Below are 19,171 nucleotides of genomic sequence, written 5' to 3'. Positions count from 1 at the left end.
ATAATGTGTAATGAAGACCTATTTTACTCTTTTTACCATCAACACCATCATCTTCATACCTCAGTATCAGTGGTTAGACGTCCACATGAAGATGGGCCATAGGCGTAGCCAGGTTTTGGTATCGGGAGGGGTTTAAGAAAGTAAAACGAACAAAACTTCCTTCATTCATGAGAAAAAAAAACAATTTATGTAATAAACAGATTTTATCTTAACTTTTCGGGGAGGGTTTGAACCCCCAAACCCCCCCCCCCTGGCTACGCCTATGAGATGGGCCACCACGATTGTATTCCACATTGACTCAATTTTATCACGCAGTCTCGAAGAGTGACCGGTGCCTAGGTTTTCCCACATTTGCATTCGTATTTGAATCTTCATAAAATTGAATTTGGAAAATCCATAAATCCAAACACATCATTTTAAGATAAAGAAGCTAACGCATCAGGCTTGCACATTTTAATTTGAGAATTTAAACTTTAATACGGGACGATAAAGTTTATAATACAATAAAAGACCTGTCGGTGGTGGAGTGCGGTTTTGTGATTTATGACCAAACGATACCTATGTAATAAATAAAAATTAATAATAGGTATTATTAACATATTTTGCTACAATACAAAATATATTGTGATCCCGGATAACGAGCCAAGACAGTTACCTATACATGTCCACAGGACACGCCGGACTTAAGTGATCCGGTGTTTTATGGTTGTATCTACTGTAGATCTCGCTTACAGGAGTTGCAGCAATTTCAGGAGGTTATGGCGGGTTTGTTTGTAAAAAAATACATTGTCCAGGAATTGAACCCGAACCCCTAATTCAGCTGTCACACTTCCAGTCAGTCGAATAAAGAGACAGTCATGTTTTCCTGTAAACATAAGTACCTACATACATAGGTAGGTACATAATTAGGTAATAATAGCAAGCAGGTACAGAAATATGACTTATGATTTTTTTAAGTCGATGCCAAGCAAACATTTCAATGGAAGCTCATTATTAACCAATTCTATGAATCAGACTTAACAAAAAATATACATACATATAAGTATACCAAAGTAGGTACCTACAATATTTTGTGGAACATTATCCTCAATGAATGTTGCAACTATCTGTAGTAGTATAGTAGGACTTTACTGTTTTACAATTTTATTAGCTTCACTTATCGTTCTATGTGGGGGACTAAAGGGGAGGCCTTTGTTCAGCAGTGGACGTCTCTCGGCTGATGATTATGACCAAGCTTCACTGGCAAACAGACTGACAGACAATTCAATTTGTCATTTCAAACGTGCCTAACTATAGATTAATTGAAATAAATGATTTGACTTTTGATTTTAAAATTATTTAGTCGTCAGTCCACCTAGTCCTAGTGGGAGCACCAGAGTCGCGGCAGACAGTGGATGATCGTGGCGAGCTGTAGTTCTACCTGGAGGACTAAGCGGAAGGCCTTTGTTCAACAGAGGACGTCTTACGGCTGGTGATGATGTTGATGAATATATCGATGAATTAGGGTAAGCAAAAATGATGAACTGTGATCTGAGAGTATACAGACGGGCAAAGTAAGTAGTAAGTAGTGCAAGTAGGTACCTTTGTACAAGTGTGGATCAAAATATTATGTTGATACACTTTTCCTCCTAAGTGCAAGTTGGTAAAACCTATTACGAACTACTAAGATAACTATAATAAGATAATAATTAACAGACCATTTATTTCATTCCTATGTATATTCATCAAAATATTGCAAAACACACACGCATGCATTATCTCATCGTTTCCGACAAATGACGATAGGTATCTAGTGATTTAGGGGTCCGCCACCACATGTGAAAATCCTATGAACTACGATAATTTTGTTTTGAATTATTCGGAGATCGAAAGAACGCGAAATTTAACTGTCATAGGCAAAATATCACTCTGCAGCCAAAGCGAAACGACCAATTCCTGCCTATTTGATAGTTACTCGTATAACATAAAATAACATAACATAACGATTTCTTTGCTTGCTTATAATTGAATTCCCGAGGTAACCAGAGCCAGAGTCAAACTTTTCACGATTTATATAATGAGCCTATGTAGCTTTTGCAAACTCCCGAAAAATCTCAATACCTAATGCTTGCTTTGCATTACCTAGTAATCAATCGAACCTGAAGTCACAGTGGAGATTGCGTTGAGTCCACCAAGGAATGTGCAGCTCAAGTCAAGACGACCGTTTAACAAGATATGCGGAACCTATACTTAAATCAAACAACACACTTGCTTACCCTAGCTAGGAGTGCTAATATGATCGTCAGTGTGCTACGAGGTCCAGTGGCACAAACAAGCAAGATACGGTGAGTCAAGTTATGTCATACTTATATTTAAGTCAACCACTCAGATTGTGTGTAATCACTAGTTTAAAGATTTCAAGTTCACGTAGCAACTGTGTAAGTAGTCTGTTTTTTTATTCGAAAATGGTTTGTAAACTAATTTTGATTTATTAAAATAGATATAATTTATTAATGGGTTAAGTTTTTTTAGAGCCGTTTTTCTTTGTTACCATTGAGTGAATTATTGGCAATTTTGGGATTTAAAAATTGTTGACATTCAACATTAAGTTGACCATTAAATAGATAATTAATAAGAAGCATTTTCTGTTTTACTACAACAAGTACTACTAAGATATTTTCATGATATTTGTCTGCATAATCGATAGTCGATTCGAATAGGTACTCGTTTTTCTAGTCCAGAGATCCCATAGGTCATATCCAAAAATTAAATCAGACGTTATTTGCTAGGCTGTGGCGTTAGTAACCACTAAATAAACACAACAGTCCAAAAATAAATTAGTGATATAAGTTTGTTCGTATTAAATAATAACTGACATTTAATAACTTGAACTTCAACACTGTTATCTATAAAAACATTTATCCAATGTTATCGGAAAAGAAAAAGTTTTACACTAAGCGATTTATTCCCAGTTTATTACCTATTATAATTAGGTTATCATTATGAACCGTAAGGAGGCTCCGGATGTCTGTTTAGAGGACTTGATGCCCCTTACAGGTGTTAAGGTGTCCACCGGGGTGGTTTTAGTGAGGTAAAAATTCAACACTCCCTATTCTTTCTCCCCAAAAAGTTAGGAGACTTTTGAAGGATTCCGCCCGTCATCAAAAAAAAAGGTTATCATTATGAGATCTGTTTGCTATTCAAATTACCTTTTTTGGGGGAAAATCATCCAATGACTTCTCCCGCCTTGGGCGAGGCGAGAGGGAGTGTCAGACTCTTACTGACTAAAAACCTCCCCGTTCCTTCTCCTGCTTTTCGAGCCGGAGCCCCGGTAAACTCGCTAGGTAGTCCGCAGCTCCGGAATTCAAATTACCTTCGTTTAGGAATGGGAGCGTTCCCATCATAATAAACAATGTACTTGTAACTCGCGCAGAAGGTCCACGGATACGATTGTCGGGTTATCTCCGTGTATGTATATTTTGCATTGTATGTAGCAGTGTAGCTACGGTTATATTAATAACCCATTCTTGGTTGCTTTGCCATTTGGGAACGCCTAATAATTTTAAGTAGAAAAGTTGTATAGATTAAATTAACACATTTGAAGACAAAACTTTTTTATTTTACCATTAAAGGGTTACGTGTTAAGGTTTAAAATGCAATAGATATTTTACAAGTACAAAGTTATAAAAGTAACAAAAATAATAGGTACCAATTTAATTATTATTTGTATTTAATTTCCAGATCAATATGCGTTTAATATTAACAGCGCTGCTGGTAGCATGCGCGTACGCAACCCCTCAGTACACGAAGACTGCGGGCGTTAAGGGAGGGTACGGAGGACATGGCTACCATCATGAGGGACAGAATCTAATCAAGTAAGTATTAGCAGAATAGAATCAGTTCATTAAGAACCGCACTAAATAATATTTCAGGAATAATAATTATCTAGTTTCGCTAAAAAGTAGATGATTTTGATATGATTTTTTTTAATTGCCATTTTTATAATTATCCTCAGTCTATATGACGTCATTATCGTACCTATGTTTATAATATAAACTAGCTTTTGCCAGCGGCTTCACTCGCATTAAGAAGTATTATTATTAATGGAATTTATCAAAATTCTTTCTTAGGAGATGCCTACGTTATAATAGCTTTACGAGTATGCATGCAAAGCATCAGCCTGATCGGTGGTTTGGGCTGTACGTTGATAGATTACTGTCAGTCATTCAGTCAGTTTGAGTTATTTTTTGCATGATAGGTAAGGGTGAATGATAGACATAAAACGAGTAATTTTGGTTGACAGTAACTATTACAACAATGCGAGCCATCATCAAGGATATGGAGGATACGGACACACCACGAATTTGACAGGATCCGTCAACTACGAGATAGGAGTCTGCTACATCGAAGTGCCGTAAGTTTTATCAGCATAAGGAATTAATAACATTAACTAACGATGTATAAAAATGCTAGCTACTTAATCGTATTGATGATATGGCTTAATCACACATTAAGAAAATAGCATTTAAGATTTAATAAAAAAATAACTTACATCATTGCTTAGTCTTAAGTATTGCAGCTACACTTTACTTATTTTTGCTTTCAGAACAGCCACTCTGGTTAAAGACCCAACTCATGTTCCTGCTGGCAATGGGGTGAGTTAAAGTCTTAGTTACCCTTCAAATTCTACCACTACGTCCTTTTCCTTCATTGTCTTTCATTAGCTTAACATTGAAATAACAAACCAATTAAATCTCACATATCTTGTGTCCCAATTTGCAATCAAAAACCTACTCAAAACCCAATTACTAAAGTCGTATTTCCCTTCCAGTCGCGTCCAGACTTGAGTCGCATCAGGAGTTGCTGTAGTGGCTACATCAGGAACATTCACAACTACCGCATCTGTGACCCAGTGTGCAACCAGGAGTGTGTGAATGGACTCTGCAGTGCACCCAACACCTGCACCTGCTTCCCAGACCATGTGAAGAACTTGGCTGGTTTCTGCATAGCCACGTGTCCCATTGGATGCCAGAATGGACAGTGTTCTGGTGGTGAATGCATCTGCAAAGATGGCTACCGACTGGATTCGGAAGGCAAATTCTGTGTTCCGTACTGCAGGGAGCAGTGCGGTGGTCCTGGTAGAGGTGAGTGCGGGATTTTTGTCTTTTTGCGTTTGTTTGTAGGTGTAAATATACGGTTGTAGATTTAATTACATATAATGTTCGGCTTGCTCTCGTAACTGTTTGACGAGGAACTCGACTAGTTTCAAGCCATGCAAGAGACTTATAGGTATTTATGAGCAGCATTGCGCAACACACGACGCCGCGACTGTCGCATTGCCAATATTAGGAAAAGGAACTGGTCAAGTTCCTCGTGAAACATATGAGAAAGCTGAAAAATACATAAATTATAATAATTAATTTTGTGTGTTCAACGAAAGTAATAACACTGTTATAGATTTGTTAGATGTGATAAATAAAGTTACTGAACTGTAAAGTGGTCCTACTGCTATATTCAGTCGCCTATTCAGTTTAACAAAATTCAATATCACCATATCCTAGCTATAAGAGATCTTTTTACAGATGTAAGATGTACAATGTACAATACAGTACGGTACAATAGGTATTGATGACAATTGTAGACAATTTAGATTGGCAGTAATTAGGTACCGTTTCAGTTTGTTTACCAATGTGTAGAAGTAGGAGTATAGTCTAGAGTGAGTGTTTTTGGATACACGCTACGTAGGAACAAATGACTAAAAAGACCAAATATGTTATCATAAACTTTTATACGATTATTTTGTACAATAGATAGGATAATTCTTGAGGAAAATTATTTTTACCACAAAGGGGAAGGAAAACCAATAATTTATATTAACTACGTTTTACGTCATGCTAACTGCATCAACATATAAAATTGACAACAACACCAAATATACCTATTATGTAAATGACAAATGATATTTATTTTTGCAAATAGTTTACAAAGTAACTCTTTTACACGTCTATCTCTTAATAACTAGATGAGGCCGGCCGTCAATCTCTTAAATAACTAAATGTTACTTATAACCTTTTCGTCTTTCTTCTAGGAAACTGCACAGCTCCAAACACCTGTGAATGCCAGCCTGGCTACAGGTCTACTCCCGAAGGGTCCTGCACGCCTTCCTGCGACCATTGCAAAGACGGCCAGTGTGTAGGACCTAATGACTGCCGCTGTTCTTCTGGTTACACCAAGGACCAGCATGGCGACTGCATCCCACAGTGCTCCAGGTAAAAATAAATAAAATATCGATAGACTTAGTATACTTCCATTATTTGTTCAGATCAGATCATTTGATTGATTCAGATCTGATTATCTACGAACGAATTTTGATATTTGACATTCTGATACGTGGTACCTTACCATATACACAGAATGAAGATATTAATTGACATATAATTCAATTTCCTTACATGCTATTATGATAATCCATCCTTGTTATCATAATAATTTTGAATATGTACCTATTAGATATGTAATGTAAGCATTGTTTATTATATTAATCATGTTATACATTATTTTTCAGTCCGTGCTCACCACCAAAACGCTGTGTTGCTCCCAACGTATGCGGGGACCCTTCAAGCCCCTCCGCCTACAACAACACAGGCTCTGGCTCTCCTTACGGCAGACCACCAACTTACAATCCCGGCCAAAACCCGAACAACCCTTACGGTCAACAGCCCCAGAACCCTAACTATCCCGGTTATCACCAACCTAATTACCCTGGCAACCAACAACCTTACAACCCGAGTAACCCATCGAATACTCCCGGTCAACAACAACACACCTACCCTAGTAGTCCACGTCCTCCCGGAAGCCAACAAAACAATCATCCTACTAATCCTTCTTACTACCCTGGCAGTCAACCATCTAACTACCCGGGTAGCCAGCCGTCTAATTACCCAGGTTATCAACCGTCCAACTACCCTGGTAGTCAACCATCCAACTACCCAGGTAGCCAACCATCTAACTACCCAGGTTATCAACCGCCACCGACGTATCCGGGAAGTGCCCAATACCCCGGTTACCCATACCCTGGTAACCAAGTATCCAATCAAACCAGTCCTGGACACAACCAACCAGGAGTTCCTCCTTCGAGCAATCAGCAACCGTCCCCTTACGGACAAAGGCCGGTAAACCCACCGGGTCAACCTATTTACACGCACATTCCTAATAACCCTCAGCCTCTGTACCCTGACAGTCAACATTTAGGTCCAGACCACCGCCCTAATCCCGCTTACCCTTCGTCCAATTCTACTCAAGGAGGTCCTATTGGGCCAGGCTACCCCAATCAATACGTCCCTATAAATCAGTACTACCCAGATCAAAGACCCAATCCTAGTCTGCAACCTTATCAGAGGCCAAATAATGCTGAGCCTTACTACCCTAACAGTCAGTATTACCCGAACTACAACCAGCACTCCTACAACCAAGAGTCGGTGTACCAGCAGAACATCTACCAGGAGAACCAGATGTCCGCCGTGGAGCTCTTGTGTGCCATACCATGTGTTAATGGAACCTGTGTCGGACGAGATGTGTGTTCCTGCAACACTGGATACGTGCCTATTGCTGGAGATACGTCTAGGTAAATTACATACACCTACTTATGCTACTAGGTACTTGTGACTAATTAATTATTTTCTCGGCGTCTACTAACAACAGACTTAAGTACCTATAATCTCACCTGTTACTGAACACACCCACCTTTTGTCAGTTATGAGAGTATACCTATGAACCATTCCTTACACTGGTTCGTAGGTAATTTAAACTCCATCCATGATCAAATACTTATATCTCTCTTTATGGGAGTTATGGTGGTTCACTATATGTTTAAGTTTAGCAACCGGCTTGGGAACTGATTACTGTAATTAAGTATCGGATTGTTAAAAGTATATGTTACTGTTATTTATTTTCCAGGTGCGAACCATACTGCTCTGGCTGTACCAATGGAGTATGTGTATCTCCCTATGTGTGCCAGTGTCACGAGGGATTTTATAAGGACTTCAGCGTAAAAGGGAGGACAAAATGTGTGCGACGCATCAGACGGTCCGTTGATGAAACGTCAGCACCGTTAAACATCGCCGAGCTGCTGGTGTTTGAGATTCCGGACGATTATGACAATTAATAAATGATTTATTTTATTGTGATTTATATTTTATTATTTTTCCCTTTGACTGAAGACAAGTTTGTGTTTTTCAAGTTAAAAACTGTGGTATATTGCAGGCGAATCAGAAATTTTGACCTCCGACTACAAGGATGCTAGGGTCGGGAAAGCTATTATTCGGATTTCTCTGTTATAATGCATAGTAGTAAAATAACTTCAATTTTCGAAACAAAAGTTGAATAAAGTACGCATGGGATATTTTCTAACGAGGAACCGCGGGCAAAGCTGCTGATAGAAACTATAGTTTTTATAAGTAAAGAAACATAAAATTATCAAGAATTGATTATTTATTTCTTCATTGTTTTAAAATATGAAAGCACTTTAATACATAATTTGATAGGTAACTATTTTTATTATATCAAAAAAATATATATTAACATCTCAATATTCTGTTCACTGTTGGACGTAGAAATAGTAACAATAAATCCAATAGACCGAAACAACATTTAGAAGGTGTACATGCCCATAATTTTGCACATTTCCGTGCATTCAAATCTCAACCATACAGATTTCCTAATAGATACGATATTTCACTGAAGAATTTACAATTCACACACAACAAACATAATACTAAAAATAAAAACATTTCTAACAAGGAATAGTCAATCTATCAATCACTAAAATAATATAAAATAGGTGTTACCTTCCAACAACGTATACAATAGATTTTGATCATTATGCATTAAGATTTTAAATTCAATTTTGTGTTATGTATGAAAAAGTAGATTTGCAACACAGATAGTGAAACAAGTGAAGCATGAATTGCAGGCGAGGGCACAATCACAGCAATAGAGGCAATGTCCAATACAATCGCAGCAACAGTTTTCCTTGGTTTTTATTGGTGAACCAGCCGTCATCTGCTGCGTCTGCGCGCCTTCTAACGCCGAAGGCTCCAATGTGACAGACGACTTCGTACTTTTCTCAGGACATTTTGTATATTTCACTAAATTATCACCAGTTATTGTTTCACGTTTTTCATTATTCATTTTAAAAAACGTTTTAAGCTATAACTAGATTTAACACTTCCTGATACTATAGAATAACAACAAAAACAATGAGTTTATGAGTACATCGAGTTAACGATGTTGATTGGTCGAGCTTACGAATGTGGTGCGTCACGCGTCGCACGCGCCGCTTGCCATACTGACAGGCACTAAGCATTTAATTCTGACCGACATTTTTGTTTATTACTGTTTCAAGTAAAATACTTCTATTCAAAATGTCATAGCTACTCTTACTCATACTGAAATCAGTGCTAAAAATAGCAGCTAGTGGTTTTAGGGAAGGTAAATTCAATAATAGATACTTATTATATAATATACAGTATAATAATCCAGTCATTCTCGAGTTATTAGTAGTTAATGATGTAACCTGTATGGTTTTTTATTATAAAGTTACGTAGATACCTACATACTTACCTATGTACTCAATTATTTTCTGTATTCCTATTCCTATCTATTATTAGCAAACTTTAATTTCATATACAATATAACCTCCTCACGAGGTCCTTAGCTTCGTATCCGGAGCCATGAAGTAAATACAAAGAGGAGATGTCATAACTGAATTTCTTAGGCTAAGAATGCTGAGATGCGTTTATGGTAGGCATACCTACTTGCAATTGTACACCCACTTTTCACCATTGGTATAATTTACGGATCGCATGTAATTAATAGGGACTGAACTTATCTCCGTCCATCGCACCGGTTACAATACCCAATTAAAAAAAAAACTTAGTAATACTTTACGTAAGCAGAAAATTGGACTCAAGACTTCTTGTTAGATAGTCGCACTTACCAAGGTAAGTAAGACTAATAAAAAATGTTTGTTGTGTCATTATTTTTAATTGTTTATATTTTAATATCTGATATCCGTATATTTTCCGACGGCGGCGGTGGGTTACCGGTTTGCACGGGATCACCTGGGAATAAAACAACAACATTAGTAGGTAGGTACTTAACTACTGCAGACACCACTTTAAGCTCATAACAAGCAAACGTAATCGTTATCAAAAACACGTCATAGCAGTCTATTTTGAATTTTGATCTTTTTTTATCGAGTAGATGGTGAACGATCAGGGCTGTGATCAGGGGCCTTAGTAGAGGGACCTATGTAGGTTGTATAGCTCCGTCCCTCTCGCACTGCTCAGTGATCGACTATTCTGACACAATTATAATAGCAGACTAAGGCCCCAGGCGGGTCACCTGATGGTAAGCGATGAGCTCCGCCCATGGACATACGCAACACCAAAGGAGTCACAGGTGCGTTGCTGGCTTTTCAAAAAGAAATACGTTTTTTTCTTAAACGTTTGAAGGTCGTATCGTATTTTAAATTAGATATGTGCAGTCGCACTGTCCGCTACACAGTGTCATGGAAGAAAATATTATTAGATCACCTACATAACGAAATGTCCTTCCAGTTTATTTGTTAAATCAATTTAAATGAAGCGCTCACTCTAATACTTCGGGAATATTTTGATACATCATCAACATCATGTAATATAATTATGATTTCTATTGAATAATAGGAGACAATTAGAGTGCTGATTCACCAGAGATGGGCTATGTAGCTATGCTGCTAAAATGTAATAGCTAAGCTGTGAAACTATGTGACCGTTTCCACTGATACTAAGCTGTGCGAGTAAGATGTGCTGTGAAGATGCGCCGCCGCAAAGTAACTGCTGTAGGTACTCTGCTCTGCACATAACTACACCACTCGCGACTCGCACCATAGCACGCATCTTTCCATATAAAAAACATATCTTAGTTGAACCAGTTTCCACCAGTGCCAAGCTATGTGTCCCAATTAATATGATTGGTAGAACCCAAACGCATCCACAGCAACGTAACATAGCACATTTCTGGTGGAAAAGCATCTTTAGACTAGTATACCACTGTCATATAGGTACACTACATACATATACATATACGCAAAGTGCACATAAAAGTAACATGCGTAAAAATACACACAATAACATTAGGTGACAAATTACCTTCTACAACGTAACTCCTTCCTTTGAAGAAAGTTCTAATGGGGGTGCACCTCCAAACTAGTAAGAGTACTGCTATCATAGCTGTCGTGATGACAACTAATATTGGTACGAATACATGCACCCAGTTTTCTTCGATCCTGTGAAAAAGTAAAGACATTAGTGGAACACAAGTGTGGGAGAGCTTCGGCACGAATGGGCCGGCTCGACCGGAGTGATACCGCGGCCTCACAGAAAACCGACGTGAAACAACGCTTGCGTTGTGTTTCGTTGTGTGAGTGAGGTTACCGGAGGTCCAATTTCCCCTTCCCAATCTTCCCAATCCCCGATTCTTGAACAACAACCCTTAAATTCCTAACCCCCAAAAAGCCGGTAACGCACTTGTAACTCCTCTGGTGTTTCAAGTGTCCATGGGCGGCGGCGATTGCTTACCATGATACGTGTGCTAGTTTACCGCGGGTGTTTCATAAAAAAAAATAGGATGGAAAATCTTTAATATTTTCTTTCACTTCTCATTATAGGTCAAAGCAACGTGGTTTGTTTTCTAATCTTCCCTACCACACGATATTTCATCATGAATTAGTTACTCTATTACTACCACATGTTTACGGGTAGATGCTTAAACTACACCTTCATCAAGTCAGAATACTTACTCCCCAGGGTTTACGTAGATGAGGAACTTTTGTGTTTCCAATTATATACTTATATATTCCAATTTCCAGTTATATACTGTATTTAGAATACTGAATACCTACCTCGTAATGCACTTGAATCGAGTCATTCTTCTCGTCTCTTGTCTGTGCAAACTCTTAAGTTAACAACAACAGAACTGATCGCTACTGATACGGATATGTCAAACAACTAGGTATCTCTTAAACTTAAGTTAAATCATTACATGGATTTACTGTGGTAGGCACTTACCATGACTTTTTCAATTCTTCTCCAGTTGTTTCATTAAAGTATGAACTAGCACCCATGGTAGATGTTGCAGTAGCCATTGTACTAGTTGTAGTAGGAACTGGATAAGGTGTTGCAGTAGAAGTTCTAGTAGGTAATGGATAAGGTGTTGCAGTAGAGGTTCTAGTAGGTATTGGATAAGGCGTTGCAGTAGACGTTGTAGTAGGTACCGGATAAGGCACAGCAGTAGACGTTGTAGTTGGTATTGAATAAGGCGTTGCAGTAGAAGTTGTAGTTGGTATTGGATAAGGCGTTGCAGTAGAAGTTGTAGTTGGTATTGAATAAGGCGTTGCAGTAGAAGTTGTAGTTGGTATTGGATAAGGTGCTGCAGTAGATGTGGTCCTTGTAGTACCCCTAGTAGTAGACGTTGTAGTTTTTGCAGGAGTTGGATAAAATTTAGGTAGAAGAGGAGCATCATAATCATAAGAATATTCGTCGTAATACGAAATTTGCGATTCTGATGTTAGTATCAGTTCGCATTTGTTAGGTGCTATACAACGCCCTGCACATCCAGTACAAATTGGTACGCAAATTGTTGCATTCGGGTTGGAGGTATACAAGGAATTATAATTAGTATCTATCTCATATCCTCTGTGGCAAGCACACACGTTTGGAGCCACACAAGTGCCGTTGCCACAAGGTTTTGAACAGACTGGTACACAATGTTTGTATGGAAAGTGTTCAGTTTCTTTTAAGTCCCATCCAGAATGGCATTGACAGGTTTCTGGGGCCACACAGACTCCATTGTCGCAGCCGTGAGAACAGTAGGGTTGGCATATATTATTCTCTGATTTTCTATAGCCAACGAGGCACTCACACTGTTCTGGAGCAACGCAGGTACCATTGTGACAAGGATCCGTGCAAACTGGCTGGCATGTGCCGTTTACGAGGGTGTATCCGAAGTCACATCGACAAGTGCCAGGAGCGACGCAAGTTCCGTGCTCGCAACCTTTCTCGCAAAATGGAAGGCAGTTGTGATCATCTTTAGGGTCTGCGATATATCCATTATTGCATTCGCATATTCCTGGATTTTTGCAGCGTCCATTTCTGCAAGCTGGCATACATATCGCCTCGCATACAATGTTTCTGAAAATTATTTATTATGAAAATGAATTAATTTTCATCATTTATCATTAATAATTATGTATTTATCTTTCCAAAACCTTCAACTTGTCGCACTTACCTATCATCAGCCGAGTCATCTTTCCTGATGTAACCCGGACAGCAAGAGGTTATGGGCTTCAGTTCTCTTCTCTGAAAGTAGGTATCATTAAAAGATTTATTGTTCATTAATAATCTGTCATGTTTTTACTATCCTACACATTGAGCAACGGTGAAGAAAGTACTTTTAAGGGTAGCCATACACATTAGGTTTTACAAGACGGGTTTGCCCTTACGTAAAACTGCATGCGTGTGTAGTAACATGCATGAGTGTATGGGAACAAACGGTACAGTTGTCAGTACAATATAAGTCGATTATTCGAGTATAGTTTTGCATGTAAGGCCAAAACAGTCGTGCAAAACACAACGTGCTTGGCCACCATTAGGGTTATTAAGTGAAAACTAACCAATACCTACTGTAACTTAATCATAATAATTATAAAGCTACGAACCGGTATACTCTTGCGTTCGACAGAACTCATCCACTTGGTTAAAATGCATCTGTCGAAATAGCAGCGGCCGTAGTAGGTGACTCGGTACGATGTCAGGTAGGTAACCTGTTTCATGCTCGTCACACTGAAAATAATAATAATTATTTAATACCATCACTCATTAGTAGCTAGAAAATATTAATTGTCTACTTAAAAATATGAATCTATAAGTAACAAAATCCCTTCAGGCGGCCTGACTGACACTCTTACCTTTGAAGTCACTTTAGGACTATTCTGAATCAGTGACATAAACAATCGATATACACTACTGACCAAAGGCCTCCCATTAAAGCTTATCCATAATGCTCAATTTATCATCATCATCACCAATGAGTGACAAAGACAGTCCACAACTGAACTGCTAAACAAAAGCACTCTAAAGACTTTCAAGTTATCCGGAGCTGCGGACTACCCAGCGGGTTTACCGGAGTAAGAACGGGCTTGTTTTTAGTCAGTAAATGTCTGACACTCCCTCTCGCCTCGCCCAAGGCGGGTGAATGGGTGATTTTCCACCTCAAAAAAAACAAAAGGACTTTAAGTTCGCCCGTTTGGAAGTAACCCGCCGAAGCAAAATTTAACAATTAATTAAAAAAAATAACCTTTTAAAATGTAGCGTTTAAACAGCTTAGAATTTTTGGTCGTGCAAACAAAAATTTTTGCTCATTTGGTTAAAGATATCTGCTTTAAAACTGAGTTTCAAGATTCCACTTCAAACACATACATAGATCATTGCAAGTTAAATAGAAGCTTGACAAAAATGATGCGGCCCATCCCTCAGTGAGGTCCAATATTAAAGACTTACAGCTCATAATGCCTGCAGATTTGTGCATCCAATTCACCCACAAAATAAGCAACAGCACAGAAAAATATAACAAGACACTTTACACGCATTTTCATATTTTAGACGATTAGGAACAACGAGCAAATAGTAAATGGTTATATATAAATGTTCATATTTAGATATCTACTTATAATCGCGACCGTTTGTGATGTGGGATGTAGGTACCTACACTATGTACTAACTTCAATGGAAGTACCAACGTGGTAGGGTGACGAAGCTTTTATCAGTGAACAACCATTTAGGCCCAAAAATTCTTATTATAGAGCATTTTTTTTCCTAAAAATTCTAACATCGCGACATTGATTGAGTATCTAATGTGTGATAGTTTCCAGTAAATCGTACGTAAGTTCAATTAAATCGAAACGAGTGACATCGATATTCCTTTAAAATACGCGCAAGACATAAACCTAGATAAGAGAGATTTTCTAAAAGCTAGTTTAAAAAAGGTTCCGGGAAAAGCTTTATTATGGTCACATACCTACTCGGAAAAATACGCAATGCGTCACATAGACTATAATATAATGTATTAATAAAGCAGTATATTATGCATTGATGACTACACATCCGTTTCATGCGAACATGAGTTACGGATATAATAAGTGATAACATAATAAAATATCACATATAAGCACCAACTGCCAACAAGCTTAGAAACTGTTTTATAAATTGACAAATGAACAAAAATTTTTATTTTGTAATTTATCGTCTTCCAAGACGCAACTAGAACTAATGCCCCTGTATGCATGCATGCATACATAGAAGGACAGTTGTGAACCAAAATAGATGGAAAAGTGATCCAAAATAGGAGAATGCTACTTTATCAGAATAAAGACGATGTTACCTATTACAATAGCCTCATTCTTACATTTAAAACGGTACTTAGAACACCAGTAAACAATGTAAAGAATAGTTAACTATATTCGTTACTGGTAAAAACATAATAGCAAACTATTCATACAGACATTGATTGCTATGCAAATTTTAATAGGAGCTTCGAGTAGTTGCCCATTTTCATTCCTTGCAAATCCCTTACGTGTTCTAGATGAAAGGGGTCAAATGTAAGAATTCCTATTTAAAATTAATATTTCGTTATTGAGAATTGATTTAGATAAAACATTCTAAGTGTCAAAAACCATGCTTTTTAAATACAAATATGTAGTATTATAAACACAGAATACAAAATGTTACCTATTATTTATAAGTAAAATAAGTACTTTTGTGGTGCCCAAAACGGCCCATACTTGGGACATATTACTGTAGAACATACTGTACACTATAAAATCATTAAAATAATTAGATTTCAAATAAAAAAAAAGAAACTTCTTTTTTAAATGGAGGTTTATTTTACTATACAATATGCAATTAAACTAATATAAATATTAGAAATATAAATTATCCTATTTAAGAATACGATTTATCATACATACAGAACCTCACACCTGTCTCCCATAGGTAGGCAGAGACAATGGAATGCCAATCGCTATGAATCTTACATACTTCTTTCGCTTCATCAACAGTCATCAGTCTTTTCATGCATGCTCTTTGATATCAGTAAAAACGAAATGTATATTAAGTTGGAATTTAATGTATATTTTAAAATTGGTGACCAAAATACTGACTGCATGGTAGATGCAGTAGCCAGACAACTGACTGTTGTGGTGTCATAGATCAATTCGCGATTCCTAGATAGATAAATAATTGTTGTTATGGATTTAGAAAAAAAATATTATTAAAATATTGTGTCTCTTGATTTGTAAGTTTCAAATGTGTCTTCAGCTTCAGATATTACATTAAATATTTTTCTTTTAACTGTGTATTGTAGCCAAGTGGGGAACTGTTTGGTAGTCTCACACATGCTCTCAAAGAAGGAGTCCAGCGGATGTTTGCTAGAAGTGTAACTACTATTGTTTCTGTCCATATCAATCATTATTTCTCCTATATCATTTTCTACTTTCCTCTTTCTAAACATATGTTCATTTTCCAGGGACGTATCCAACTTGTTAGTGTGGGATTCTGTATTAAAATTCAAGGTGTCTGTGTTTGATGTGGATGGCCGAGCTTCTAGCAATGAGTCTGAAGGTGACGGTGAAGACTCCTTGTTCTCGTCACTGGATGTTGTAAATCTTCTTCTTTTCCTTGATTTCATGTATGGTAAAAGAAACTCCATTATGTCTGCATATTTCCATTTGTTGTTTATTACTATGTCTTGTCCGTTGGCCCGTGCTCTTTTTAAAGAATCTCTGTGACTGTCTCTCAGTTTCTTCCATTCTGCTTTTGCTGTTTTCACTGAAAAAAATTAATTGAAGGGTTAACATTTATTTTGTTACAATAATGCAAGTTAGTTAGTTAGTTAATGAAATGTGTACTTCATATAGACGTTGGGAATTTGTTATTATTTATCAAATTAATGGAATATAAAAAGGTTTCATGTAAGAAGTGTTATTACCTACAATAATTATACAATTTAAAGGCATCTAAGAAGGTTTACATAAATCTTACTTTTAATTTAAATGTGAAACTTAAGCTTTTTCAAATGATATGCTGGATAAAAATGGAAATTGTGTAGGTACACAGCTAAGGAGTAAGAAAACCAGTCAGTCAGTATCCTAAGGAGTATTCTGTTTCCACAAACTTACCATCAGGTATATCTGCACATTTTAATTGGGCCACAATTCTTTTCCACGCTAACTCTTTCTTTCTCATGTCTCGATAGTCTCGGCAGCCGGTGTCCCACAAACAGGGCTGTTGTCGCACCATATCAATGAATCCTTCCATGGTTTAACATAAGTAATAATACTGTTACGGATATCTTTACTTATCTAATAATTTTAACAATGTACCTCCTTCATTGTTTTGTCTTCTTAAATAAAATATTATCACATAATCCACATAGATTTTACATACTATGTATATTTACTGAACGGTAATTAAGTAATAAACTTTTGTATAAACACGTTTTCATTTAAAATTTTTGAAAGAAATATGAAGCTATTTCGCTTTCTTGTGTGCATTGGAGAGCAAACAAACAAACCATAGACTAAAACAAACCTTTATTTTTGACAATGGCATTGACACTGACAGTGACAGTGAAACTAAAAATAGAAATGTGTGACCAACTTAATAATTTTATGAACAGTACAAAGATTTTATATACAAAATCATAATAATATGTTTTGGATTATAAATTCTTTGGAACAGTTATTAGGCATTGGCAGTATTTACTAGTTATTATAAGCAAAGGCGTACTTCACAAAGCTAATACAAAAAAGATATCTCATAACTGGATTTCCCTTTAACATAATGCGTGACATTTTACAGGGAGCGTCAGTTTTTACAAACATATCCTTCTTTATTTTGCATCTAGCGGTCCGATACTACAAAAACATTGCCATTTGTCCAAATTTTAATGTGCTATTTTCTGGGCGCTTATATCCTATAGATCTGCCTTCATAGGTTTACTATTTGCCATAGAGTTGGTAGCCTTTTAGGTATTTAGCCTACGTGCGGAGGCGCATCGCCGGGGCGAAAGTCCACTGCCGCGCCAGATTAGTGCGTGGCGGGATGAGCTCCGGCACGATCTCATGGCGGAATGGAAGCAACGACTGTCGCAACCGAGGGCTGGGCTCGCTGTTATAGCAGCGGTAAGTCCCCTCTTTGAGGAGTGGCTAGAGAGGCGTCACGGCGTCCTCACCTACCGCCTGACGCAGGTGCTTACTGGACACGGAAGTTTCGGTTGGTTCCTGTTTCGGATTCGGCGGGAGGAAACGCCCGGGTGTCGGCATTGCGTGGACCACCCGGAGGACACGGTGGAGCATACAGTAGCGGTGTGCCCTGCATGGGCTGAGCACCGCCGTGTCCTTAGGGATCGCTCTCGCGTGCGGCTTTGGTTCAGGCCATGGTACGGAGCGAGGGGGAATGGGACGCCGTCTCCTCCTTCTGCGAAGCAGTTATGCTAGCTAAGGAGGAGGCGGAGCGCGTGAGGGAACGATCCTCCTCACGCCCCAGCCGCCGCAGAAGACACTCCGGGCGTCGGGGATCGCGTGACGATCTCCGGCCACCGTAAGTGCGGGTCTGCGGACGGCGAGCAAGCGTAGCTCGCCGCCCGACCAGAACCAGACCCGTGCGTACGGCGCGTCGCGTTCCGCGCGCGCCTCAAAGAGCCAGACCACCACAGATGGGGCCCAGTAGGGCTGATGCCTGATCCGGAGCTGCGGACAACGTAAAAGGTTACCGGGGCTCCGGCTCAAAGCAGGAGAAGGAACGGGGTGGTTTTTAGTCAGTAAGAGTCTGACACTCCCTCCCGCCTCACCTAAGGCGGGAGAAGTCATTGGATGATTTTCCCCCTCAAAAAAAAAAGCCTTTTAGGTATTTACTGTGGTCATTATGATCGTATTTAATTTTTTTTATGGCAAATTTTAAGTCATGTCATAAGATGAGATAGCGTAAAACGGGGTGAATAAAATTCGAGGGGTGATAAATACAAGAATGGGATGAATAGAAGTTAGAACATTTTCCCAACATTTGTTCATCCCTCTTCTGTGTCTATTCACCCC

General features: G+C 38.2%; 3 protein-coding genes across 5 annotated transcripts; 1 reads left to right on the top strand and 2 right to left on the bottom strand.

Moving 5' to 3' along the window:
• Positions 1–2,167: 2,167 nt before the first annotated feature.
• On the top strand, positions 2,168–8,165 carry LOC118268656 (keratinocyte proline-rich protein). Of its 3 annotated transcripts, XM_050706298.1 has the most exons (9): positions 2,302–2,417; positions 3,721–3,854; positions 4,283–4,393; positions 4,586–4,634; positions 4,811–5,123; positions 6,068–6,248; positions 6,545–6,900; positions 6,973–7,603; positions 7,936–8,165. In XM_050706298.1, exons 1-9 carry the CDS (start codon positions 2,337–2,339, stop codon positions 8,141–8,143), a joined length of 2,064 nt encoding a protein of 687 aa, XP_050562255.1. In that variant the 5' UTR covers positions 2,302–2,336; the 3' UTR covers positions 8,144–8,165. The 3 variants fall into 3 exon arrangements, with proteins under 3 accessions (XP_035439116.2, XP_050562255.1, XP_035439117.2); XM_035583223.2 differs by having other exon boundaries at positions 2,168–2,324; positions 6,545–7,603; XM_035583224.2 differs by having other exon boundaries at positions 2,303–2,417; positions 6,545–7,603.
• A 1,838-nt stretch (positions 8,166–10,003) lies between these two features.
• Positions 10,004–14,793, bottom strand: LOC118268657 (nephronectin). The gene is made up of 6 exons (XM_050706299.1): positions 14,580–14,793; positions 13,739–13,862; positions 13,309–13,379; positions 12,090–13,211; positions 11,172–11,308; positions 10,004–10,100 (listed from the first exon to the last, which is right to left on the bottom strand). Exons 1-6 carry the CDS (start codon positions 14,672–14,674, stop codon positions 10,030–10,032), a joined length of 1,620 nt encoding a protein of 539 aa, XP_050562256.1. The 5' UTR covers positions 14,675–14,793; the 3' UTR covers positions 10,004–10,029.
• A 1,145-nt stretch (positions 14,794–15,938) lies between these two features.
• LOC118268662 (uncharacterized) lies at positions 15,939–17,644 on the bottom strand. The gene is made up of 2 exons (XM_035583234.2): positions 17,255–17,644; positions 15,939–16,904 (listed from the first exon to the last, which is right to left on the bottom strand). The coding sequence occupies exons 1-2, from the start codon at positions 17,391–17,393 to the stop codon at positions 16,348–16,350; spliced, it is 696 nt and encodes a 231-aa protein (XP_035439127.2). The 5' UTR covers positions 17,394–17,644; the 3' UTR covers positions 15,939–16,347.
• Between the last annotated feature and the right edge of the window lie 1,527 nt (positions 17,645–19,171).

The sequence above is a fragment of the Spodoptera frugiperda genome, chromosome 29, assembly GCF_023101765.2.
Source record: "Spodoptera frugiperda isolate SF20-4 chromosome 29, AGI-APGP_CSIRO_Sfru_2.0, whole genome shotgun sequence".
NCBI lineage: Eukaryota > Metazoa > Arthropoda > Insecta > Lepidoptera > Noctuidae > Spodoptera > Spodoptera frugiperda.
This window is presented reverse-complemented; position numbering and strand designations above follow the sequence as displayed.